Source organism: Ranitomeya imitator, chromosome 4 (assembly GCF_032444005.1).
Source record: "Ranitomeya imitator isolate aRanImi1 chromosome 4, aRanImi1.pri, whole genome shotgun sequence".
NCBI classification, from domain to species: domain Eukaryota; kingdom Metazoa; phylum Chordata; class Amphibia; order Anura; family Dendrobatidae; genus Ranitomeya; species Ranitomeya imitator.
The window spans coordinates 195,932,132-195,958,586 of NC_091285.1; the positions used below are offsets into that span (position 1 = coordinate 195,932,132).

The window sequence follows — 26,455 nt, forward strand, 5'->3', positions numbered from 1 at the left end:
CGTTTGTCAGCTTCTACCGTCAGTGTGTCATTCGTGTATGATCTGTGTGTCAGTTTTTACTGTCAATGTCTCATTCGTGTGTCAGCTTCTACCGTCAGTGTGTTATTCGTGTATGGTCTGTGTGTCAGTTTTTACCGTCAGTGTGTCATTCGTGTGTCAGCTTCTACCGTCAGTGTATCATTCGTGTATGGTCCGTGTGTCAGCTTTTGCCAACAATGTGTCATTCGTGTATGGTCCGTGTGTCAGCTTCTACCGTCAGTGTGTCATTCGTTTATGGTCCGTGTGTCAGCTTTTACCGTCAGTGTGTCATTCGTGTATGGTCCGTGTGTCAGCATCTACCGTCAGTGTGTCACTCGTGTATGGTTCGTGTGTCAGCATCTACCGTCAGTGTGTCATTCGTGTATGGTCCGTGTGTCAGCATCTACCGTCAGTGTGTCATTAGTGTATGGTCCGTGTGTCAGCATCTACCGTCAGTGTGTCATTCGTGTATGGTCCGTGTGTCAGCATCTACCGTCAGTGTGTCATTCGTGTATGGTCCGTGTGTCAGCTTTTACCATTAGTGGGTCATTCGTGCATGGTCCGTGTGTCAGCTTCTACCGTCAGTGTATCATTCGTGTATGGTCCGTGTGTCAGATTTTACCATCAGTGTGTCATTCGTGTATGGTCCGTGTGTCAGCATCTACCGTCAGTGTATCATTCGTGTATCGTCCGTAGGTCAGCTTCTACCGTCAGTGTGTCATTCGTGTATGGTCCGTGTGTCAGCTTCTACCGTCAGTGTGTCATTCGTGTATGGTCCGTGTGTCAGCATCTACCGTCAGTGTGTCATTCGTGTATGGTCCGTGTGTCAGCATCTACCGTCAGTGTGTCATTCGTGTATAATCCGTGTGTCAGCATCTACCGTCAGTGTGTCATTCGTGTATGGTCCGTGTGTCAGCATCTACCGTCAGTGTGTCATTCGTGTATGATCTGTGTGTCAGCATCTACCGTCAGTGTGTCATTCGTGTATGGTCCGTGTGTCAGCTTTTACCATTAGTGTGTCATTCGTGCATGGTCCGTGTGTCAGATTTTACCATCAGTGTGTCATTCATGTATGGTCCGTGTGTCAGTTCTTACCGTCAGTGTGTCATTTGTGTATGGTCCGTGTGTCAGCTTTTACCATCAGTGTGTCATTCGTATATGGTCCGTGAGTCAGCGTTTACCATCGGTGTGTCATTCGTGTATGGTCCGTGTGTCAGCTTTGACCGTCAGTGTGTCATTCGTGTATGGTCCGTGAGTCAGCTTTTACCATCAGTGTGTCATTCGTGTATGGTCCGTGTGTCAGTTTTTACCATCAGTGTGCCATTCGTGTATGGTCCGTGAGTCAGCTTTTACCATCAGTGTGCCATTCGTGTATGGTCCGTGTGTAATCTTCTACCGTCAGTGTGTCATTCGTGTATGGTCCCTGTGTCAGTTTTTACCATCAGTGTGTCATTCGTGTATGGTCCGTGTGTCAGCATCTACCGTCAGTGTGTCATTCGTGTATGGTCCGTGTGTCAGCTTTTACCATCAGTGTGTCATTCGTGTATGGTCCGTTTGTCAGCTTCTACTGTCAGTGTGTCATTCGTGTATGGTCCATTTGTCAGCTTCTACTGTCTGTGTGTCATTCGTGTATGGTCTGTGGGTCAGCTTTTACCATCAGTGTGTCATTCGTGTATGGTCCGTGTGTCAGCTTTTACCATCAGTGTGTCATTCGTGTATGGTCCGTGTGTCAGCTTTTACCATCAGTGTGTCATTCGTGTATGGTCCGTGTGTCAGCATCTACCGTCAGTGTGTCATTTGTGTATGGTCCGTGTTTCAGCATCTACCGTCAGTGTGTCATTCGTGTATGGTCCGTGTGTCAGCTTCTACCGTCAGTGTGTCATTCGTGTATGGTCCGTGTGTCAGCATCTACCGTCAGTGTGTCATTCGTGTATGGTCCGTGTGTCAGCATCTACCGTCAGTGTGTCATTCGTGTATAATCCGTGTGTCAGCATCTACCGTCAGTGTGTCATTCGTGTATGGTCCGTGTGTCAGCATCTACCGTCAGTGTGTCATTCGTGTATGATCTGTGTGTCAGCATCTACCGTCAGTGTGTCATTCGTGTATGGTCCGTGTGTCAGCTTTTACCATTAGTGTGTCATTCGTGCATGGTCCGTGTGTCAGATTTTACCATCAGTGTGTCATTCATGTATGGTCCGTGTGTCAGTTCTTACCGTCAGTGTGTCATTTGTGTATGGTCCGTGTGTCAGCTTTTACCATCAGTGTGTCATTCGTATATGGTCCGTGAGTCAGCGTTTACCATCGGTGTGTCATTCGTGTATGGTCCGTGTGTCAGCTTTGACCGTCAGTGTGTCATTCGTGTATGGTCCGTGAGTCAGCTTTTACCATCAGTGTGTCATTCGTGTATGGTCCGTGTGTCAGTTTTTACCATCAGTGTGCCATTCGTGTATGGTCCGTGAGTCAGCTTTTACCATCAGTGTGCCATTCGTGTATGGTCCGTGTGTAATCTTCTACCGTCAGTGTGTCATTCGTGTATGGTCCGTGTGTCAGCTTTTACCATCAGTGTGTCATTCGTGTATGGTCCGTTTGTCAGCTTCTACTGTCAGTGTGTCATTCGTGTATGGTCCATTTGTCAGCTTCTACTGTCTGTGTGTCATTCGTGTATGGTCTGTGGGTCAGCTTTTACCATCAGTGTGTCATTCGTGTATGGTCCGTGTGTCAGCTTTTACCATCAGTGTGTCATTCGTGTATGGTCCGTGTGTCAGCTTTTACCATCAGTGTGTCATTCGTGTATGGTCCGTGTGTCAGCATCTACCGTCAGTGTGTCATTTGTGTATGGTCCGTGTTTCAGCATCTACCGTCAGTGTGTCATTCGTGTATGGTCCGTGTGTCAGCTTCTACCGTCAGTGTGTCATTCGTGTATGGTCCGTGTGTCAGTTTTTACCATCAATGTGTCATTTGTGTATGGTCCGTGAGTCAGCTTTTACCGTCAGTGTGTCATTCGTGTATGGTCTGTGTGTCAGCTTTTACCGTCATTGTGTTATTCGTGTATGGTCCGTGTGTCAGCTTCTACCGTCAGTGTGTCATTCGTGTATGGTCCGTGTGTCAGCTTCTACCGTCAGTGTGTCATTCGTGTATGGTCCGTGTGTCAGCTTCTACCGTCAGTGTGTCATTCGTGTATGGTCCGTGTGTCAGCTTTTACCATCAGTGTTTTTCACAGAAGGATAAATAAAATATCAAGCTTCTCCTATTCTTTGCAGGATAGCACACGGTTGCCATGTTTGTAGCTGTACGTGTTTTTCACGGATCTATACACTTTTATTGGAAATTTTCTTCTGTGGTCCTGGAAAAAAGTACACACACTGTGTATTTGGTGAGTTTTTTACCTCATATTTGTAAGGCAAAATCAGGAGTAAGTGATAAATACAGAAGTGGTGACGTGTTTCGATTATACGTTTCCTCTGATTGTTCTCCTCCTGGTTTGGCCTTACACATACTGATGTTAAATAACGACTAAATCCTGAACGTGTGAACATGGGCTTACACAGACACACAGTCTGTGATAAAACACGGACATGTATACAGCACCATAGATTATAATGGGTACATGTTCCATCCGTGAAAGAAGTGAATAGAAGACAAACGTGAAACCTGGGCGTCTGAATGAGATCTTAGACTTCTTTCAGACGCCAGTTTTTGTGTACAAGTGCTATTCGGGGTTCTCATGGATAGCACTCATACCTGTCATAGTCTATGGAGCCATTCACATATCTGCAGTCTTAGGTGGATTGGATATTGCAAATCATAGTGACATGTCTGTGGGTCAGATCAGCAGACTGCACTCTGATGTCGTTCACGGACTGTCTGGAAGGAGAAAGTTGAGAACATCTTTTTTCCTCCACTCACATACAAGAAAATGTGATGACACTAAAACTTATCAGTTCACTTTTCTTGTAAAATCAAAACGTCTGGATGAGCCCTTAGAGGGACTGCTATGCCAATATTTAGAATTTCCTTTTAAATCTTAATATAAACCATATTGCCAAGTATATTTTAAAGTAAAAAAAAAGGTGTCCATTCATTGAACACTGCAGGTCAAACTGTTCCATTAAGTCCATGCCATGTCACAAGGTGTTTATTGTCGTGTCCCTTTGTACAATTATACACTATAACTGACGTATGATATATTGGGACTGCTTGTGAACCGCTACTTCGAGGATGATGCCAGTCTTAAAGAGTGGCACTGTAAGTTACATGGCAAATTTACGACTTTTGGCCAAATAACATTGGTCATCAGCTGCTCTACATAGAACTAGATGGAATCCACTAGCTAGCAATGCGTCCCTTTCATGTGTGCTCATGTGTCACGGCGGTACACGAGAACTCACACCAAGGTTAGCATGTCCATTGCAGGCGGCTGAGACTAATCCCGATTGGAACAAATGGCTCTACCACTTACCGCACCATTTCCTCGCTCCGGGCAATTTCTTGTCCAATCTGCTATAGACTACTGTCAAGAAGCAATAACGGAATGATGTGCAAATCACTCAGCACCAACAAGAAGTGTGATCCCAGATTACTGTGCAAGGCACTTGCTCGTATTCCCGAGAGCAAAGCAACAGTCAGTGGTGCTCAGTATGCGAAGAAGACTGCAAGCCCGATACACATAAATGAATAAATCAGTAATGGCGGATTCAATACCTACTGAAAAGTGTTATCAATTAATAACAGTTTCCGAAATTTTTAACAATAACATATACCTTGTATACGTGTAAGTTTCACATGCTGATGTCATTACCTACATATACAAATGAGTGATACGTGGATGTTACTTATCTCTTCTTGTGACTTGTAGAAACATTCTCCAACCACTGACTTACATGTTGTAGAGCTTGTATTCTCATTAGAAATAAGTTCTTCATCATCTGCGGTGTGTTTTATACAATACTGTGCCCCAGCAACTCCAAAACAACATTATACACACCTTTCGGGCAGAAACCCCAGATTGAGCCCCCATTAGAATTAAAGGGCTCAACTGGGTGCTACTGGCGTCCGTCGTGAGACGCATCAGCACTGCCATTACAGTCCTCTATAGAGCCATTGAATAAACTTTTAAAAAAAACTATTTGAAAGGAAAACACTGACTTGCAACATGTATTGATAATTCCCATATGTGTATGTATTATGTATGTGAATATGGGTGCATATATACTATATATATATATATATATATATACTATATATATATATATATATATATATGTAAATATATATATATATATATATATATGCATACACACAAATATATATATATATTATTTTTTTCTATACATGGGCATAATCAATAGATTTAACCAGTGTCTTCTTTTCAAATTGCTTATTCAATGGCTCTAGATTATATATAGTGACTTGAAAATTTAGAAGTATTTTCAACAAACTTTAGCCAAAAAATGGTGAAAAACTTGAACTTCAGCATTACCCAAAACCAATGTTGTAATGTCACTTGCACTCAATGAATCAATTTCCAGGGCTGAGCCATCAGAGGGACTTGGATAACCCAGAATGATACAGATTTAAAGGGGGTGCACATTAAACAGCGTTACATATCCAGACATTATCAAACTATTATAATGAAAGGAGCAGCACATGGCCTCGATAATTAGCTGACACAAGGCAATCAGATGCTCTATGGACACAATTAGCTTCTTAAGAAAGGAAGCTTGGAAGATCCCACTACAAGACCCTCATACCCAGCACTGACCTTCCAAGCCAGCACACTGCCGTATACATGTACCACTGATCCCAGACATCCCATACAGAACGCACCAGCCGCTACCGGAATATACCGTTCCATCAGAACATCGAATATTAGGCCATTATCACTTGTAGATTGTGAGCCCTCGCGGGCAGGGTCTTCTCTCCTCCTGTACCAGTTGCGACTTGAATTGTTCAAGATTATTGTACTTGTTTTTATTATGTATACCCCTCCTTACATGTAAAGTGCAATGGAATAAATGGCGCTATAACAATAAATAATAATAATTATCAGCCTCCAGACTTTATTATAGGAGTGACAATACCAATCCTGCTATTCTTTCCCCGCACATGCCAATGACATGCCAGCCATGTGGTAAAAGAGGGTCTCTCAGTTAAGGGTCAAATTTTGCATTTGACCAATTGGGGTTTTTTTTGTGAACTTTCCTATAACGCACAGTCTTAGGAAATCTTTTACGCCTGTGTGTCACAGTCAGAAATATGGCTACAAAAAGTTTCTGGCCCCGGGAAACAAAGCACTTCTTCTATTGTACAAAGGTGAGAAGTGCAGAAGTCAAAGACTGAAGCGGGAGATTGAGAACATGAAGAAATGTTGGTATTTGAGCCGCAAGCTGGATTATATCTGCTGCTAGCCCACATATCTGATTGTATCATGGAAATGGAATAGCATATAATAATAATAATAATAATAGGACAATCCAGGACATGCAGGGAGGTCACAAGTCAGCCAGCCCCGTGCCCATCACCAGCCTGCCGCCTTACCTGGGTGCAACATACTTTGGAAATAGAAGATGACCAGGACGAAGGATCCCAGGCAGGTGACCAGCACCATCCTGCAGATGCGGCTCATCCTCAGCACCTCCATCAGCGCCGGCTTCATGCCCTCCGCCTTCTCTGCTGCAGGGTGTGGATGTCGCACTGGGGCTGCTGGACGGGCACTTGGATGGGCATTCACATAGGGAGGGATGCGGGCGCTGACGGCTCCAGGCTGCCCAGAGCACACACTATAGGGAGATGCTGCAGCATCACCAGCCTACAGACGGCTCCCGGGTCTGAATGTGATGGGAGCAGCTGCCAGGCGGTCTGTGCACCGGCCGGAGCTACTGACAGCGACGACTGGCTGAGGCGAGCCTGGCTCCGGGCACCACCGCTGGCTCCTCCTTCTTTTGTTTGCAGCGGCTGAAATGTAGCTTCTGCACTGCCGCCTGCTGTCCGGTAGGTGGAACTGCACGTTCTCCCTGGAAGCACCGCGCGCTATATATGTCGGGGACAGTGCTGCTTGCTGCACTTGCCTCTGAGGTAACTGAGTAATGGTGTAATAAGGCTACTACTTTCACACATCAAGCTTTTCGCCACATGTCGCTTCCGGTGTCGCGCCGCAGTGTCGGATCCGGCTTATTTTGTAGAAACCTGATTAGACGGATCCGTTTTTCAGCCGGATCAGGTGTCCGGATCCGGCGAGAAACCGGATCCATCTCATCCAGTTGACATCCGTTTAGTCCGGGTTTCCATCTGGTTTCTGACGGATCCGGTTTTTAAAAACACCCCCTGACAGGCTAAAAATGTGATTGGCCCACTGAAAACTATATAGACAGTGTTCCTAACATCTGTGACGAGTTGGAGAGGAGCAAGATATAGAGCAAGATGGACGGCATTATTGCAAAGATTCTGCAGAACAACGTGGATTTCATCGCAGAGGCGAATCGATTGAAAACAATTGTTCTTGAGAAGGAGCGAGAGAGACAGCGCATCATGCGTCTGCGACGACGCCGTTTGTGGATCCACCCCATCACGGTACAGAGAATGACCCGGGGAGTCTTTTCCACTATAGGCCGGTTTCACACGTCAGTGGCTCCGGTACGTGAGGTGACAGTTTCCTCACGTACCGGAGCCACTGACACACGTAGACACAGTGAAATCAATGCATCTGTGCAGATGTCATTGATTTTTTGCGGACCGTGTCTCCGTGTGCCAAACACGGAGACATGTCAGTGTTCGTGGGAGCGCACGGATTACACGGACCCATTAAAGTCAATGGGTCCGTGTAAAACACGTCCATGTGCAGTCCGTGTGCCGTGCAGGAGAGCGCTACTGTAAGCGCTGTCCCCCCCACTGGTGCTGAAGCCGCCATTCATATCTTCTCTGCAGCAGCGTTTGCTGTAGAGAAGATATGAATAATCGTGTTTAAAATAAATATCCATGTGCCCACCCCCCTCCCACGCCCTGTGCACCCCCCCGCTGTTATTAAAATACCCAGCTCCCTCGCTGGCTGGCGCTGCTTCCTGTCCTGGCCGCACCTTGTACTGTATGAGCGGTCACGTGGGGCTGCTCATTACAATCATGAATATGCGGCTCCACCTCCCATAGGGGTGGAGCCGCATATTCATTACTGTAAATGAGCGGCCCCACGTGACCGCTCATACAGTAGAAGATGCGGCCAGGACAGGAAGCAGCGCCAGCCAGCGAGGGAGCCGGGTGAGTATTTTAATAACAGCGGGGGGCGCACAGGGCGTGGGAGGGGGGTGGGCACATGGATATTTATTTTAAACACGATTATTCATATCTTCTCTACAGCAAACGCTGCTGCAGGGAAGATATGAATCGCGGCTTCAGCACCAGATGCAGGGGACAGCGCTAAACTTTAGTGCTGTCTCCTGCACGGTGCGTGTGGTACCCAGTGGGCACACGGACGGCACAGCTGTGCCGCCCGTGTGCCACACTGATGTGCCACAGAAACGCACGGCACACGGACACGGATAATTCCGGTACCGATTTTTCCGGTACCGGAATTATCTGGACGTGTGAGACTGGCCTTATACATGGTGCTACGAGGAGACCCAGAGAAGTTTCACAGCTATGTGCGGATGAAAGCTGAGAACTTTGATGTATTGGTGGAGCGGATTGAACATCTAATAAGAAGGAGTGATACCTATTGCCAATTCTCCATTACCCCGGCTGAGCGTCTGATGGTCAATCTTCGGTAAGCATTCTTTTTTTATGCACTCTTGTAGCGCACTTTCATTGATTGATATTTTGAATTTGCAGTAATTTCTGCCTTGCTTTTGTTCACAGATTCCTAGCTACTGGAGAATCCCTGTCTTCACTGCATTTCCAGTTCAGACTGGGAATTCCAACCATATCTGGAATAGTGAGGCACACTTGCCGTGCAGTGTGGGACTCTCTGCACGACGAATTCATCCCACAATGCAGACATGATTCCAGGAAGTGTGTCAGTTTCCCAATTGCTTGGGTGCGGTGGATGGGAAACATATCCGTATCGTGAAACCGGCTGGTTCTGGATCCGAGTATTTCAACTATAAAAAGTACTTTTCCATCGTGCTGATGGCCATCGCCGATGCTGATTACAAATTTGTAGTGGTGGACATTGGGGCGTATGGCCGTTCCAATGATTCGCAAGTTTTCAAACTGTCTTCTATGGGGCGGCATTTGTATGGACAAACCTTTCAAATCCCCACCCCCCCCACCCCCACCCCAGACCACTGCCTCAAACCTCTGAGCCACCAATGCCTTTTGTTTGTGTTGGGGATGAAGCCTTTCAGCTTTCAGAACATCTTTTGAAACCCTACTCCAGTCGTGGTTTAAACAATACTAAAAGAATTTTCAACTACCGGCTCACACGTGCACGAAGAATGGTGGAGTGAGCGTTTGGGATCTTGCGCCAAATGGAGAGTTCTACTGACATCTATTAACTTGAAGACAGACACTGTGGATGAGGTAGTGAAAGCGTGTGTTGTCCTGCACAATTATGTGCTATCCAAGGAACAGATTTCCATTGAGGACCACTCTGAACAAACCACCTTTTCTGATTATAGCAACCAAACGTATAGAAGTTCTGCCACTGTTTCCAGAATTCGGGATCAATTTGCAGAATATTTTATTTCACCCGAAGGAAGAATACACTGGCAGGATGAGAGAGATTAAACAATTTGCCTTGGACATAGTAACAACTTTTTTACCATTTACCCATGTGTACCTGGTTGGGTAGTACCCAAAGTATTTAACCTTTTACCCAAGTTGTGTACCTGTTTGATTTTACATTTTATCAAAGTTGTGTACCTGTTGGTTTTACCTTTTACCCAAGTTGTGTACCTGTTTGATTTTACCTTTTACCCAAGTTGTGTACCTGATTGATTTTACATTTCACCAAAGTTGTGTACCTGTTTGGTTTTATCTTTTACCCAAGATGTGTACCTATTTGGTTATACCTTTTACCGAAGTTGTGTACCTGTTTGGTTTTACATTTTACACAAGTTGTGCATCTGTTTGGGTTGTACCCAAAGTATTTTACCTCTGACCAATAAACCTTGTTTAACCAAAGTGTTATCTATACCTTATAAAGAATAAATACAAGATAGCTGTAAACAACACAGTTTTATTACATTTTTTTTAAATAACAAAAACAAACTTTTATTTTGAAACACCAAAAAAACTTTATTTTGCAGCACACAAAACTATAGATTGGAATACGTCGGGGTGGAGATAGTGCTGGAGGGGCTGTCAGATAGGGACACTTCGACAGTGGGAGTCTGGAGAGAGGAATGTGTTGGTGGTGGGGAAGGATCAATAGGTAGTGGTGAAGGAGTGGAGAAGGCAATTGAGCGGGTGGACAGGAAAGTGGGATTGGGGTTAGGAGTTTGGTAGGATGGAGGGGTGTAGGTGATGTTTTGGGAGGATTGGAAGGCAGAAGCAGTGATGAGTGGAGAAGAGGGTTGGGAGGGAGGTGAAAGAGTCTGTTGGTAGTGGGCAGGGAGAGGAGGCATGGATGAAGTAGATGGGAAGTGGTATGGGTCGGGATCATCATATTGGTGGGAAGGGGCACAGACGGGACGCTGGTAGTGTGGCTGGTGGTAAGAGGCACGGTAACGTGAGGGTTGTGGCTGGTGGGACGTGGTACGGGCACAATGTGGTTGATGGTGGGGTTGGTGGGATGGGGCACAGGCACGTTGGTGGTACAGGTCAGGAGGATGGTAGTGATGGACAGTGGAGGAAGGGGGGGCAGTTGCAGCATGAGTGGCAAGAGCCTCGGCTTTTGAGGCAATGAGCGCCTGAGTTGACTGGCAGGATTGCATTACTTGCATCTGCTGAGAAGTAGATAGCATCTCCATTTGCTCAAGTACCGACTTGAAAAAAGTGTTGTTCGGTGACTGTCTTGCCTCTGAACGCATCGTTAACAGAAGTGTATGCATCTTGAGTATACTTTTATTTATGAAATTAAAACCTGCAGCCATTTGCTCGGACAAAACTTTCAGACAGTTCTGGAAGGATGCGTTCAGGTGTAAGAACTCGGGAGCATAACTCTGTACCTGACCTCTCTGCCGATGGCGCCCCAATGCTACAGGTATACTAGAGGTGGCAGCAGCAGAGGGGTGGGGTACAGGAAATGCTATATCCTCACCAGCAGATACATGCAATGGAACCGGCCAGGATGCTCCAGCGCTCGCGGATGGGACAGAGGGATCCGATGTGTGGGAAGGCTGGGAAGGTGCAGAGGGGCCCGCACTGTCAAAGTGTCCCTCGGTGGCGGCCTCCTAAGGGATCGCCCCAGAAGGATTGAACTGTGCTGCAGGCTCCCGAGTGCTGCCGACGGTGCTGTGGAACAAAAGAGAAAAAACAAACAATTAATATACTATAATTGCATGGCTCTTGCTGAAAGAGCAAAAGAGGCTTAGACATGTAAAACATTGGTTATCATCACATGTGGTGAGTAATATTTACCTTCGTGTCACCATCGTTGACCTGAGGAACGACAGGGCTTTGGCATACTTGTATTTGCTCCTGCGTCCTCCAGATCCACTCGGGGCCCGCATCTCTTTATTGAATTCCTTCTTGAAGCGATCCCTAATTGACCGCCACCGTTTTACAATCCTCTCACCTGTTGAAAAAGGAGAAACACAACTTGGTTAGAAAAAAAACTTAGAATGCATCAAGAAAACTGAACAGAGTATACTTACGTTCTTGATTCTGGGCCCGAACATCGAGGTCCTCCCAATTCGCAATAAGCTCTTGGCAGACTTGCTCCCAGAGTCGCTGGGTCACGATGATATCAGCATGGCGGCGGTCACTCATGTTCCATAGCGGTTCCCTGTCTCAGACAAGATCGATGAGGAGGTCAATATCGAGGCAGACCTCCTCACCGTCAGAATCAGGAGCACGCTGTGAAGCCTAAAGAAAGGAAAAAACAAATTAAAATTAAATTGTACACAACATAAAGAATAAACCTTAAAATATATATATATATATATATATATATATGCTTACACGATGACGGCTGCCATGACTCGCACGCCGACGACCCTGGGAGCCACTGGGAGGACCTCTGGATTGAGCACCAGAATCCGAACTCTAGAAGAGAAAAAAACATAATTATGTGCTTGTATGTAGCCTTTTTATGTGTAGTGTGCCATGTGATATCTGAAATGATCATTTTTATGTGTTGTGTGATGTCTGAATTTATCAGTTTGTATGTGTTGTGTTCTATCTGTAACTATCTTGTGTTGCTATGTGTTGTGTGTAGTGTGAGGTTGTGGTTCCACGATACATGAAAGAAACATACCAATTGTGATCCCGCTCCAGGTCTTTCTCCACCCCTTCCCTCTTCTTCGGGGTGCACCTCTTGGACTGTGGCAGCAGCTTCATCAGCTTCCTACAAAGATGAAAAATGGCAAAATACATTAATATATACACGTACATACACAAATACACACCCAGACATACACACACAAATACAGACACAGATACATACACACACACATACACAAAAGATAACGAGGGAGAGAGAGCAAGAGAGCAAAATTATGTTTAAAACATATTTACCTCAGTGCTCTGCCGATGGGAGGGAGGAGAAGAAGACATGGCTGCTCTGGTACGGCTTGGCTGGCTGGGTTCTGTGGCAGGAGAGCTGGCTGGGCTCTGTGGCAGCTTATAGCTGGCTGGCATCTGTGGCAGGAGAGCTGACCGGGCTCTGTGGCAGGAGAGCTGGCTAGGCTCTGTGGCAGGAGAGCTGGCTGGGCTCTGTGGCAGGAGAGCTGGCTGGGCTCTGTGGCAGGTTATAGCTGGCTGGCCTCTGTGGCAGGAGAGCTGGCTGGGCTCTGTGGCAGGAGAGCTGGCTGGGCTCTGTGGCAGGTTGTAGCTGGCTGGCCTCTGTGGCAGGTTATAGTTGGCTGGCTGGTTATAGCTGGCTAGCTGGTCTCTGTGGCAGGCCCGTGGCTGGCTGGGCTCTGTGGCAGGAGGGCTTGCTGGGCTCTGTGGCAGGAGAGCTGGCTGGGCTCTGTGGCAGGAGAGCTGACTGGGCTCTGTGGCAGGTTGTAGCTGGCTGGCCTTTGTGGCAGGTTATAGTTGGCTGGCAGGCCGGTTATAGCTGGCTAGCTGGTCTCTGTGGCAGGCCCGTGGCTGGCTGGGCTCTGTGGCAGGAGGGCTGGCTGGGCTCTGTAGCAGGAGAGCTGGCTGGGCTCTGTGGCAGGAGAGCTGGCTGGACTCTGTGGCAGGTTGTAGCTGGCTGGCCTCTGTGGCAGGTTATAGTTGGCTGGCTGGCCGGTTATAGCTGGCTAGCTAGTCTCTGTGGCAGGCCCGTGGCTGGCTGGGCTCTGTGGCAGGAGGGCTGGCTGGGCTCTGTAGCAGGAGAGCTGGCTGGGCTCTGTGGCAGGTTATAGCTGGCTGGCCTCTGTGGCAGGAGAGCTGGCTGGGCTCTGTAGCAGGAGAGCTGGCTGGGCTCTGTGGCAGGAGAGCTGGCTGGGTTCTGTGGCAGGTTATAGCTGGCTGGCCTCTGTGGCAGGAGAGCTGGCTGGGCTCTGTGGCAGGAGAGCTGGCTGGGCTCTGTGGCAGGAGAGCTGGCTGGCCTCTGTGGCAGGTTATAGCTGGCTGGCCTCTGTGGCAGGTTATAGCTGGCTGGCCTCTGTGGCAGGTTATAGCTGGCTGGCCTCTGTGGCAGGCCCGTGGCTGGCTGGGCTCTGTAGCAGGAGAGCTGGCTGGACTCGGTAGCAGGTTATAGCTGGCTGGCCCCACTGGCAGGTTTGTAGCTGGCTCCACTCTCTGGCTCCTTTGTTCTTCAGTCTTGGCAGGGTGTGGTCTCTCTGGCTGGCAGTATGGCTGGAAATGAGTGAAGGCCTTAATGGCATTGCTTTATATATGTGTCCTGGGGCCAGGCACATAGTTTCTGAGCATGCTCAGTGTAAAAAGCCGGATCAGGCCGCCGGATCCGCCTTTTTCCGGATCTGGCGCAATCCGGCGTCCATAGACATGCATTGTAGCGAAAAGCCAGAAAGGCCGGATCCGGCCCTTCCGGCTTTTTCGCCGCAGACAAAAAACGTTACAGTAGACGTTTTTTCCAGACGCCGGAATCGAGTGTACGCCAGATCCGGCATGAAACCTTAAGGAACGCTGGGCCATCCGGCGCTAATACAAGTCAATGAGGGAAAAACCGGTTCCGGTTTTTATTTTTTCCGGTTCCGGTTTTTTCCCGAGAGCCGGATTTAGCCTGAAACAAAAAACCTGATGTGTGAAAGTAGCCTAAATGTGAGGAGTTTGGAGAAATGACTTGATGGGGAAGGCATCACCCACTAAACTGCAATGATGATTTTCTGGCAAATTTTACTAAGAAACATCAGGGAGATTTTGGAAGGGAAAGGAAAGCCACGTTCCCACCATGAGCTTTATGTGCGTTTTTGATGTTGCAGAATTTCTGCACCTATTAGGCTATGTGCACATGTAGGAAGAGAAGTGCAGAATTTTCTGCAGAAAATCCGCATCTCCTGGCAGAATCCGTAGCCGCGGTTTTTATGCGGATTTTGTGCGGTTTTTATGTGGAATTGATGCGGATTTTGTGCAGATTTTCAGCGTTTTTTGCCACTGTGGAATTTTAACATAGAGGGGTGAAGAAACGCTGCAGAGCCGCACAAAAGAAGTGACATGCACTTCTTTGAAATCCGCCGCAATTCCGCACTGATTTTTCTGCACCATCTGTACAGCTTTTTTTTTTTTTCATAGAATAACATTATATTGTACATCACAGTGCGGATCTGCAGCGTTTCTGTGCGCTGTGGATTTTGTTTTCCATAGGTTTACATGGTACTGTAAACTCATGGAAAACAGCTGCGAATCCGCAGCATCAAAACCGCTGCGGATCCGCAGTAAAATCCACAGTGTGTGCACATAGCCTTAGGGTATGCTTCCACGTGCCGGAATGGCTGCGCTTTGGAAGCAGTAGATACCCCGCTCCGCCCAAAGCCCTTTCCCTTTTGTACGTGTGGTGACTCCAGATGTGTTCATTTGAGTTGCCCGCCTGGGCAGTGGGGTACTCGCAATTAAAGGGGTGGTCACGGTGGCAACAACACAGTCCGTGCCCTGGGCACTCATGTAAAGGGGAACAGTTTTTAAGAGTATTTTGGAATATAGTTTATTTGTGACGCCACCTGTGGTTCTCGATCAGAGATGACCAACGCTACTTAAAGGGGTCCTCTGGGGTGATGTTGCAGCAAGATGGTGAAGCGGGGTCCCTAGGGCTCCCATGGTGTATGGGCAAGGATGGTGTATGCCGGCAAATATGTGGAGGACACAAAGTTGTAAAGTCTTTACCTGGTTTACTGACAGTAGCAGTCCACAGTCCAGGGTACCAGGAACAGGTGATGTATGGCCCAGCCGACCTTGAGGCAATAGTGAATCCCTCTCCCAGGTGAGGTCCATAAGCCTTCCTAACTCGTGCTAATGTGCGAGGTCCCTGCTGCCTGTAGCTTACTGGCAAATTTCTCTCTCTCCTGTCCAGGGACAGTTACCCGTAAGATGGGCAGTGTGAGCCTTTTTATAGGTTCTCTATCATGACCCGGGCTCTTAGTGTACTGCTGCACCTTCAGGTGTGGGTGCGGGCAAATTACATAAAGTCCTATGCCCTCCGGTTCTGCCGTGCGACCTGGAGTACAACACAGCCTCGGGCTCCCGATTCCTGCGCTTCGGCTCTGAGGATGCCCAGTCACAGTTCCCCTCTGAGCCCCTTTCCTTCTCCTGTGCTTCTTTCCTCTGATACTTCACTACATTCCAACCCCTCGTGTTCACTTCCTTTTCTGGTCTGCATCCAGGACCGAAACATCGCCACATGGGCCAATAAAGAGCACCTTATTACTGCCATATGGAGTGCTGTTTCAGAATTTTTGACTCTATTTACAAGGTTTAATATATGCCTATGAGACTCTGCACCCAGAATTTTGCTGTGCTGTGCTTAATCCCTTTTTTTCTAGATACAGTAGATAGATAGAATAGAAAGGATAGATTACCTGTGGTAACCTCTTCACTGGCATTTTCCAACGGTCCAGAGGTTACCTCAGGTCAGGCTGTGAGGGAGCGCAGGCTCAGTGACGTCACCCCCGGTCATTGAAGCGGCGCCGGCAGCATCTCTTCATTCATCAGTGGTTTAAGAGCCTGGATGGCTGCATTAGCAGCGCTCCTGGTTGTAAACTTTATCTCCCCCAGATATAGATAACTTTGTGTGACACTAGTTATTTAGGACTATGTCGGAACAGGGAGTATAAGGGTATGTGCCACGTTCAGGATTGCATCAGGATTTGGTCAGGATTTTATGCAGGTAAAATCCTGACCAAATCTGCACCTGAGGTCACTGGCAGGTCACCTGCGCTGTCCTTGCGTTGTTTCTGCAATGTAAGGACATGCTGTGTTCTTAGAAGACGCGCCACATGTGTGTTTTTGCGGGTATGCCGCATGCGTCTTTTAATGCATAGTGGAGACAGGATTTCATGAAATCCCCTCCACTATGCTGTAACATCTGGACGCTGCGTTTTTGACGCTGCGGCTCAACGCAGCGTCAAAAACGCAGTGTTTCCTGAACGTGAAAACATACCCTTAGTGTTGGTTTATTATTTTATTTTTTCATACAGGAGATCAAGGACTTTGCATGATTAGCTGAATAATAAAATGGTAAAACTGTGTTTTGTGTTTATTTCAATAAAGGACTTTCTGATGGCTGTGTCTTTATTTATCATGTAACAACTATAGGATTAGTAATGGATAGGTGTCTTATGTCCATTACTAAGCCATAGGCTTAATGTCACCGGTGACATTAACCCCACAAATATTACCCGGCTTGCCACCGCTACAGGGCAAGTGGGAAGAGCCGGGCTAAGCGCCAGAATTGGCGCATCTAATAGATGTGCCTTTTCTGGGCAGCTGCAGGCTGCTATTTTTAGGCTGGGGGGGGGGTCAATATATATGGCCCCTTACCAGCCTGAGAATACCAGCCCCCAGCTGTGAACTTTAGCAAGGCTGGTTGTCAAAAATGAAGGGGACTCCACGCTGTTTTTTTAACCCGTTAATGACCCAGCCTATTTTGACCTTAATGACCTGGCCATTTTTTGCAATTCTGACCAGTGTCCCTTTATGAGGTAATAACTCAGGAACGCTTCAACGGATCCTAGCGATTCTGAGAATGTTTTTTCGTGACATATTGGGCTTCATGTTAGTGGTAAATTTAGGTCGATAATTTCTGCGTTTATTTGTGAAAAAATGGAAATTTGGCAAAAAAATTTAAAATTTTGCAATTTTCACATTTTTAATTTTTATTCTGTTAAATCAGAAAGTTATGTGACACAAAATAGTTAATAAATAACATTTCCCACATGTCTACTTTACATCAGCACAATTTTGGAAACAAAAGGCTTTTTTGCTAGGAAGTTATAAGGGTTAAAATTTGACCAGTGATTTCTCATTTTTACAACAAAATTTACAAAACAATTTTTTTAGGGACCACCTCACATTTGAAGTAAGTTTAAGGGTTCTATATGACTGAAAATACCCAAAAGTGACATCATTCTAAAAACTGCACCCCTCAAGGTGCTCAAAATCACATTCAAAAAGTTTATTAACCCTTCAGGTGTTTCACAGCAGCAGAAGCAACATGGAAGGAAAAAATGAACATTTAACTTTTTAGTCACAAAAATGATCTTTTAGCAACAATTTTTTTTATTTTTCTAAGGGTAAAAGGAGAAACTGGACCACGAAAGTTGTTATCCAATTTGTCCTGAGTACGCTGATACCTCATATGTGAGGGTAAACCACTGATAGGGCGCACGGCAGGGCTCGGAAGGGAAGGAGCGCCATTTGACTTTTTTAATGAAATATTGGCTTCAATCTTTAGCGGACACCATGTCGCATTTGGAGAGCCCCTGTGTGCCTAAACATTGGAGCTCCCCCACAAGTGACCCCATTTTGGAAACTAAACCCCCCAAGGAACTTATCTAGATGCATATTGAGCACTTTAAACCCTCAGGTGCTTCACAATTTGATCCGTAAAAATGAAAAATTCTTTTAGCCTCAATTTTTTCATTTCCACATGGGCAACAGGATAAAATGGATCCTAAAATTTGTTGGGCAATTTCTCCTGAGTACGCCAATACCTCATATGTGGGGGTAAACCACTGTTTGGGCGCTCGGCAAGGCTCGGAAGGGAAGGCGCGCCATTTGACTTTTTGAATGAAAAATTGCCTCCAATCGTTAGCGGACACCATGTCGCGTTTGGAGAGCCCCTGTGTGCCTAAACATTGGAGCTCCCCCACAAGTGACCCCATTTTGGAAACTAGACCCCCCCAAGAAACTTATCTAGATGCAAAGTGAGCACTTTCAACCCCCAGGTGCTTCACAGAAGTTTATAACACAGAGCCGTGAAAATAAAAAATAATTTTTCTTTCCTCAAAAATGATTTTTTAGCCCGGAATTTTTTATTCTCCCAAGGGTTACAGGAAAAATTGGACCCCAAATGTTGTTGTCCAGTTTGTCCTGAGTACGCTGATGCCCCATATGTGGGGGTAAACCACTGTTTGGGCGCACGGCAGGGCTCGGAAGGGAAGGCATGCCATTTGGCTTTTTGAATGGAAAATTAGCTCAAATCATTAGCGGACACCATGTCACGTTTGGAGAGCCCCTGTGTGCCTAAACATTGAAGCTCCCCCACAAGAGACCCCATTTTGGAAACTAGACCTCCCAAGGAACTAATCTAGATGTGTGTTGAGCACTTTGAACCCCCAAGTGCTTCACAGAAGTTTATAACGCAGAGGCATGAAAATAAAAAATAATTTTTTTTTTCTCAAAAATGATTTTTTTAGCCCACAATTTTTTATTTTCCCAAGGGTAACAGGAGAAATTTGACCCCAAGAGTTGTTGTCCAGTTTCTCCTGAGTACACTGATACCCCATATGTGGGGGTAAACCACTGTTTGGGCACACGTCGGGGCTCGGAAGGGAGAGAGCACCATTTGACTTTTTCAGCGCAAGATTGGCTGAAATTAATGGTGGCGCCATGTCGCGTTTGGAGACCCCCTGATGTGCCTAAACAGTGGAAACCCCTCAATTCTAACTCCAACACTAACCCCAACACACCCCTAACCCTAATCCCAACCCTAACCACAACCCTAACCCCAACACACCCCTAACCCTAGTCTTAACCCTATTTCCAACCCTACCTCTAACTCCAGCCCTAACCCTAAGGCTATGTGCCCACGTTGCGGATTTGTGTGCGGATTTTTCCGCACCGTCTTTGAAAAATGTGCAGATAAAACGCACTGCGCTTTACCTGCGGATTTCCAGTGTTTTTTGTGTGGATTTCACCTACGGATTCCTATTATGGAGCAGGTGTAAAACGCTGCGGAATCCGCACAAAGAATTGACATGCTGCGGAAAATACAACGCAGCGTTTCCGCGCTGTATTTTCTGCACCATGGGCACAGCGGATTTGTTTTTCCATAGTTTTACGTGGTACTGTAAACGTGATGGAAAACTGCTATGAATCCGCAGCAACCAATCCGCTGCGGATCCGCAGCCAAATTCGCACCGTGTGCACATAGCCTAATTCTAACCCTAATTCCAACCCTAGCCCTAATTCTAACCCTAACCCTAATTGCAACCCTAACCCTAATTGCAACCCTAACCCTAATTCTAATCCTAATTCTAACCCTAGCCCTGAGTGCAACACTAACCCTAAGTGCAACCCCAACCCTAAGTGCAACCCAAAGTGCAACGATATCCCTAAGTGCACCCTAACCCTAAGTGCAACCCTAGCCCTAAGTGCAACACTAACCCTAAGTGCAACCCTATGTGCAACGATATCCCTAAGTGCAACCCTAACCCTAAGTGCAACCCTAGCCCTAAGTGCAACACTAACCCTAAGTGCAACCCCAACCCTAAGTGCAACCCTAAGTGCAACGATATCCCTAAGTGCAACCCTAACCCTAAGTGCAACCCTAACCCTAAGTGCAACCCTAAGTGCAACCCTAGCCCTAAGTGCAACCCTAGCCCTAAGTGCAACCCTAAGTGCAACCCTAACCCTAAGTGCAACTCTAACTCTAAGTGCAACCCTAAGTGCAACCTTAGCCCTAAGTGCAACCCTAGCCCTAAGTGCAACTTTAAGTGCAACCCTAACCCTAAGTGCAACCCTAAGTGCAACCCCAACCCTAAGTGCAACGATATCCCTAAGTGCAACCCCCCTAAGTGCAACCCTAACCCTACGTGCAACCCTAAGTGCATCCCTAGCCCTAAGTGCAACCCTAGCCCTAAGTGCAAACCTAGCCCTAAGTGCAACCCTTAAGTGCAACCTAACCCTAAGTGCAATCCCAACCCTAAGTGCAACCCTAAGTGCAACGATATCCCTAAGTGCAACGATATCCCTAAGTGCAACCCTAACACAAAGTGCAACCCTAAGTGCTACGATATCCCTAAGTGCAACCCTAACCCTAAGTGCAACCCTAACCCTAAGTGCAACCCTAAGTGCAACCCTAGCCCTAGATGCAACCCTAGCCCTAAGTGCAAACCTAGCCCTAAGTACAACCCTAACCCTAAGTGCAACCCTAAGTGCAACCCTATCCCTAAGTGCAACCCTATCCCTAAATGCAACCCTAACCCTAAGTGCAACCCTAACGGAAAAACAAAAATAAATATATTTTCTGTATTTTATTATTTTCCCTACCTATGGGGGTGATAAAGGGGAGGTTTATTTACTATTTTTTTATTTTGATCGCTGTGATAGGTTCTATCACAGAGATCAAAATGTACAGGGAATGAATCTGCCGGGCGGCAGATTCGGCGGGTGCACTGCGCATGCGCCCGCCATTTTCCAAGATGGTGACGCCCATGTGAGAAGACCGAGGACACCGGGAGGGACACCGGGACTAGGTAAGTATGGTGGGGTGCGATCGGACAGCGGGGGGGGGGGGGGGGGCGGAGAGGAGGGGATAGGAAGGCGCTTAGGCCAGGACGGAGGGGACGGAACACTGACGGCGGCTGCAGATCGCTGCCGTCAGTCGGTTGGGGGGCCAGATCGGGGTCTCCAGCCATGGCCGATGCTATTGCAGCATTGGCCATGGCTGGATTGTAATATTTCACCAATTTTCATAGGTGAAATATTACAGATTGCTCTGATTGGCTGTTGAAAGTGAAACAGCCAATCAGAGCGATCGTAGCCATCGGGGGGTGAAGCCACCCCCCTGGACTGAAGTAGCACTCCCCCTGTCCCTGCAGGTCAGGTGAAATAGGAGTTAACCCTTTCACCCGATCTGCAGGGACGCGAACCCTCCATGATGCCACATAGGCGTCACAGGTCGGATTGGCACCGACTTTCATGACGCCTATGTGGCGTCAAAGGTCGGGAAGGGGTTAAATTATTAATTTAAATAATTTAAAAAAAAAGCATGAAGACCCCTCTCTTCTTGATAACCAACTTTGCTGAAGCTGACAGCTGAGGGTTGCAGCCCCCAGCTGTGAGTTTCGTCTGGCAGGTTATCAAAAATACGGGGGAACTCACACTGTTTTTTTTTTTAATTATTTATAGCGCAGGAGCTGCAGATGTAAACTCCCATCCGGCATTCCTGCTGTCACTGTAATTAAATACAAAACTCCCAGATACATATTGTGAGCGCACGAGGTCTGGCAGTAAATACGCCAAAAGACCCCGACCTCACCAAATCAGCTCAAAACAAACCATGCCAAAAGGAGAGCAATTCAGAGCAATGATTTATAAAACAAACTTTAATTGCCATAAATAATACAAAAACATATATCAAAATATTATATTATATTATATTACATTACACCAGTGCCACTTCCTCAGGGGGACCATCGCCCGACCGCCCCCCCCCCCCCCCCCCCCCACCTCTGTGTAGTGGTAAGTGCTAGCACCCTTTTTCCACCACCATACTTAATGGCATTACTATAGAATCCCACTGCTTTGGGGTGACCTTGGTTGGATAGTGTAGGTGCTTTTTCTTATGCATACCATTACAAGGGTATTTACATCTGGGGGAGTGGGGGGATGGGCGCTTTTCCAGCATTCCTGGGACATTCATCCTGTGCTCTAGTCATTAGATAATGTAATATTTTGATATATGTTTTTGTATTATTTATGGCAATTATAGTTTGTTTTATAAATCATTGCTCTGAATGTCACTGTAATTAGCGGCTGTAGGTGTCAGATGATGAGACAAGTAGTCCCATCAGCTGACACCAGTGACCGAATGTGAAGTTTAAACCTCTGATCACAGCTGAGCGCTCCTGCTGTCTTCTGACAGCGTGGGAACCTTGGCTCCATGACAAGCAGGGAAGATTTCGCCGCCTATCAGAAGCGGTGTTTGCCGCACTGTCATGCATATTACAGCATGTCAAATACTGTAATGTCAGGCCCTCCATTCAATTGAATGGGGTTCGCATCCGCCCTGCTGGATGACAGGCTGTATGGATGCACCATGCAGCCTGTCATCTACATGTAGCAGAGCCGAGTGTGAGGTCACATCCTGCTGTCCTTGACTTTTCTGCAGCAAATACGCTGCAAGAAAAGTCAACCTGTGTATTTGCAGCGTTTTTTCACCATCCATTCAAGTCAATGGGTGAAAAACGCTGCAAAAACGCTGAAAGAAGTGACATGCCCTATGTCAAAAAAACGCTGCAAAGCACAAAATCCTTATGACAAAAAAACAATGTGTGTGTATGAGATTTCCAATATCTCGTAGGCTTTGCTTGTAATGGAAAAAGTGACACATTATATACATATATATATTTCATAGAGAGATAGCAGAATAGCCGGTAATTTATTTGTTGGCTTCTGCTAAAAACATCTGCCCCCAGCCACCCCAGAAGAGGCGCATTTAGCCTCTCCCCACTGCCCTGTAGCAGTGACATATGGGATAATAAGTGGTTATTTTGTATTGTAAGGTGACATTAAGCCTGGATTAGTAATGGAGAATAAACACACACATGCAGAATAAAATATTTTAATGAAATGAAAGAACACAGTTTTGCCATCTTTATTCTTTTGCCAGTCCCAACGATGCACTCGATCTCCTGTAATAAATAAAAAATAAAAAAACAACAATATACCATACCTGTCCAGCATACAGTCAGTCCCACGCCGTAATCCATATCTGGGGGATATATAGTTTACAACCGGGAGCAGTGCTAATGCGACCAGCTTGGCTGTAAACTACTGGGGAATGACTGAGAAGTTGCCGGCGTCAGCATCAGTGACGTTAGCGCAGCCTCCCAGCCCAACCCGAGGTGAACGCTTGAGCGTGGGAAAGCAACAGTACATTATCCCACGCTGCCGAGTTGTTGTTTTTTTATTTTTTATTTATTACAGGAGATCAAGGGCATCGTTTGGATTGGCAGAAGAATAAAGATGGCAAAACGTGTGTTCTTTCATTTCATTAAAATACTTTATTCTGCATGTGTGTGTTTATTTAACTCTTTACAAACTTCAGGATTAGTAATGGATAGGTCTGTTATTTACAACTTTCTATCCAGGCTTAAACTCACCTTACTATACAATGGTGACATTAACTCCTTATTACCCTATATTCCACCACTATACAGGGCAGTGGAAAGAGAGAGGCTAAGTGCTGGAATTGGGGCATCTGACAGATGCGCCTTTTCTGGAGTGGCTGGGGGCAGATGTTAATGGGTAAGAACCATGGTCCCTCTCTAGGCTATTAATATTTGCCCTCAGTCACTGGCTTTCCATCTCTGGCACAGAAAATTGCACGGGAGCCCACACCAGTTTTTTCAGTGAATACATTCTTTTATTAAAGGGAACCTGTCACCCCGTTTTTGAGATTGAGCTATAAATACTGTTAAATAGGGCCTGCGCTGTGTGTTCCTATAGTGTATGTAGTGTACCCCGATTCCCCACCTATGCTGAGAAATAACTTACCAAAGTCGCCGTTTTCGCCTGTCAATCAGGCTGGTCAGGTCGGGAGGGCGTGGTGACATCGTTGGTTCTTCCTCAGCTTTACGTTGGTGGCGTAGTGGCGTAGTGGTGAACAAGCAGTGCGCGATCTGCGCTGTCATCCCTTTCGTCGGTGGGGGCGGCCATCTTCCTGGGGCCGCGCGTGTGCAGATCGAGTGCTCTGCTGCACGGGGCTTCAGGAAAATGGCCGCGGGATGCCGCGCGTGCGCATTAGAGATCGCGGCGGCCATTTTCCCAAAGCCGAGATGCAAATTCGGCTTTGGGAAAATGGCCGCCGCGATCTCTAATGCGCACGCGCGGCATCCCGCGGCCATTTTCCTGAAGCCCCGTGCAGCAGAGCACTCGATCTGCGCACGCGCGGCCCCAGGAAGATGGCCGCCCCCACCGACGAAAGGGATGACAGCGCAGATCGCGCGCTGCTTGTTCACCACTACGCCACTACGCCACCAACGTAAAGCTGAGGAAGAACCAGCGATGTCACCACGCCCTCCCGACCTGACCAGCCTGATTGACAGGCGAAATCGGCGACTTTGGTAAGTTATTTCTCAGCATAGGTGGGGAATCGGGGTACACTACATACACTATAGGAACACACAGCGCAGGCCCTATTTAACAGTATTTATAGCTCAATCTCAAAAAACGGGGTGACAGGTTCCCTTTAAATACATACAGGTCCCAAATTTTACACACACATACTACTAACAGTATTAGTCTCTGACATCTATAAATCTAACTGTTCAGCAATGGTTTACTGTATGAAAACCATGTCTCCTGTCGGCTTCTGCAATGATTTTTACAGAAGCCGACAAATGAATTATCGGCTATTCTTGTATCTATCTCTCTATGAAATATAATGACTATATATATATATATATATATATGTATATATATATATACACAGTACAGGCAAAAGTTTGGACGCACCTTCTCATTTAAAGATTTTTCTGTATTTTCATGACTATGAAAATTGTACATTCACACTGAAGGCATCAAAACTATGAATTAACACATGTGGAATTATATACTTAACAAAAAAAGTGTGAAACAACTGAAAATATGTCTTATATTCTAGGTTCTTCAAAGTAGCCACCTTTTGTTTTGATGGCTTCTTTGCGCACTCTTGGCATTCTCTTGATGAGCTTCAAGAGGTAGTCACCAGAAATGGTTTTCACTTCACAGGTGTGCCCTGTCAGGTTTAATAAGTGGGATTTCTTGCCTTATAAATGGGGTTGGGACCATCAGTTGTGTTATGCAGAAGTCTGGTGGATACACAGCTGATAATCCTACTGAATAGACTGTTAGAATTTGTATTATGGCAAGAAAAAAGCAGCCAAGTAAAGAAAAATGAGTGGCCATCATTACTTTAAGAAATGAAGGTCAGTCAGTCCGAAAAATTGGGAAAACTTTGAAAGTGTCCCCAAGTGCAGTTGCAAAAACCATCAAGCGCTACAAAGAAACTGGCTCACATGAGGAAGACCCCAGGAAAGGAAGACCAAGAGTCACCTCTGCTTCTAAGGATAAGTTTATCCGAGTCACCAGCCTCAGAAATCGCAGGTTAACAGCAGCTCAGATTAGAGACCAGATCAATGCCACACAGAGATCTAGCAGCAGACACATCTCCACATGAACTGTTAAGAGGAGACTTTGTGCAGCAGGCCTTCATGGTAAAAATAGCTGCTAGGTAATCACTGCTAAGCAGAAGAGACTGGTTTGGGCTAAAGAACACAAGGAATGGACATTAGACCAGTGGAAATCTGTGCTTTGGTCTGATGAGTCCAAATTTGAGATCTTTGGTTCCAACCACCATGTCTTTGTGCGACACAGAAAAGGTGAATGGATGGACTCTACATGCCTGGTTCCCACCGTGAAGCATGGAGGAGGAGGTGTGATGTGTGGGGGTGCTTTGCTGGTGACACTGTTGGGGATTTATTCAAAATTGAAGGCATACTGAACCAGCATGGCTACCACAGCATCTTGCAGCGGCATGCTATTCCATCCTGTTTGCGTTTAGGCTACGTTCACATTTGCGTCTTTCGCCGCAGCGTCGTCGACGCAACGCACAACGCAAGTGAAATGCATGTAAGACGCAGTTTTTTAAGACGCATGCGTACAACGCATGCGTCCTAAAATGCAGCGGTTTTTTTTTTTAAAAGGTGCGTTTTTGTCAAAAAACGCTGTTTCTCGACGCATGCGTTTTTTTTTATAATGATGTCACTTTAGCCACAATTAGTGTCTAGACACTAGATAAAGACCACCAATGGCTAGAAGAGGGTGGGTATAATTGTAACTGTGTATATATACCCTGGTAGAGCTGATTTCCTCAGATTTGGCTGTGGTTCATCATGATGGTGCGTTCGATGGAGAGTATCTACATGGATATGGAGATGGATTTTGCCTTTGCTAATGCTTATGCTATTGC

The 26,455-nt window shown here is 46.5% G+C and overlaps 1 protein-coding gene across 2 annotated transcripts in view; it reads right to left on the reverse strand.

Moving 5' to 3' along the window:
- CHST11 (carbohydrate sulfotransferase 11) overlaps positions 1–6,951 on the reverse strand; it is a 285,836-nt gene extending 278,885 nt beyond the window's left edge. The window contains exon 1 of one of the 2 annotated variants that reach the window (XM_069764221.1): positions 6,556–6,951. In XM_069764221.1, coding sequence (XP_069620322.1) covers positions 6,556–6,673 — 118 coding nt within the window. In that variant the 5' untranslated portion in view covers positions 6,674–6,951. The remainder of the gene's footprint in view (positions 1–6,555) is intronic. The other variant, XM_069764222.1, reaches the window with a different exon arrangement.
- Positions 6,952–26,455: the final 19,504 nt, after the last annotated feature.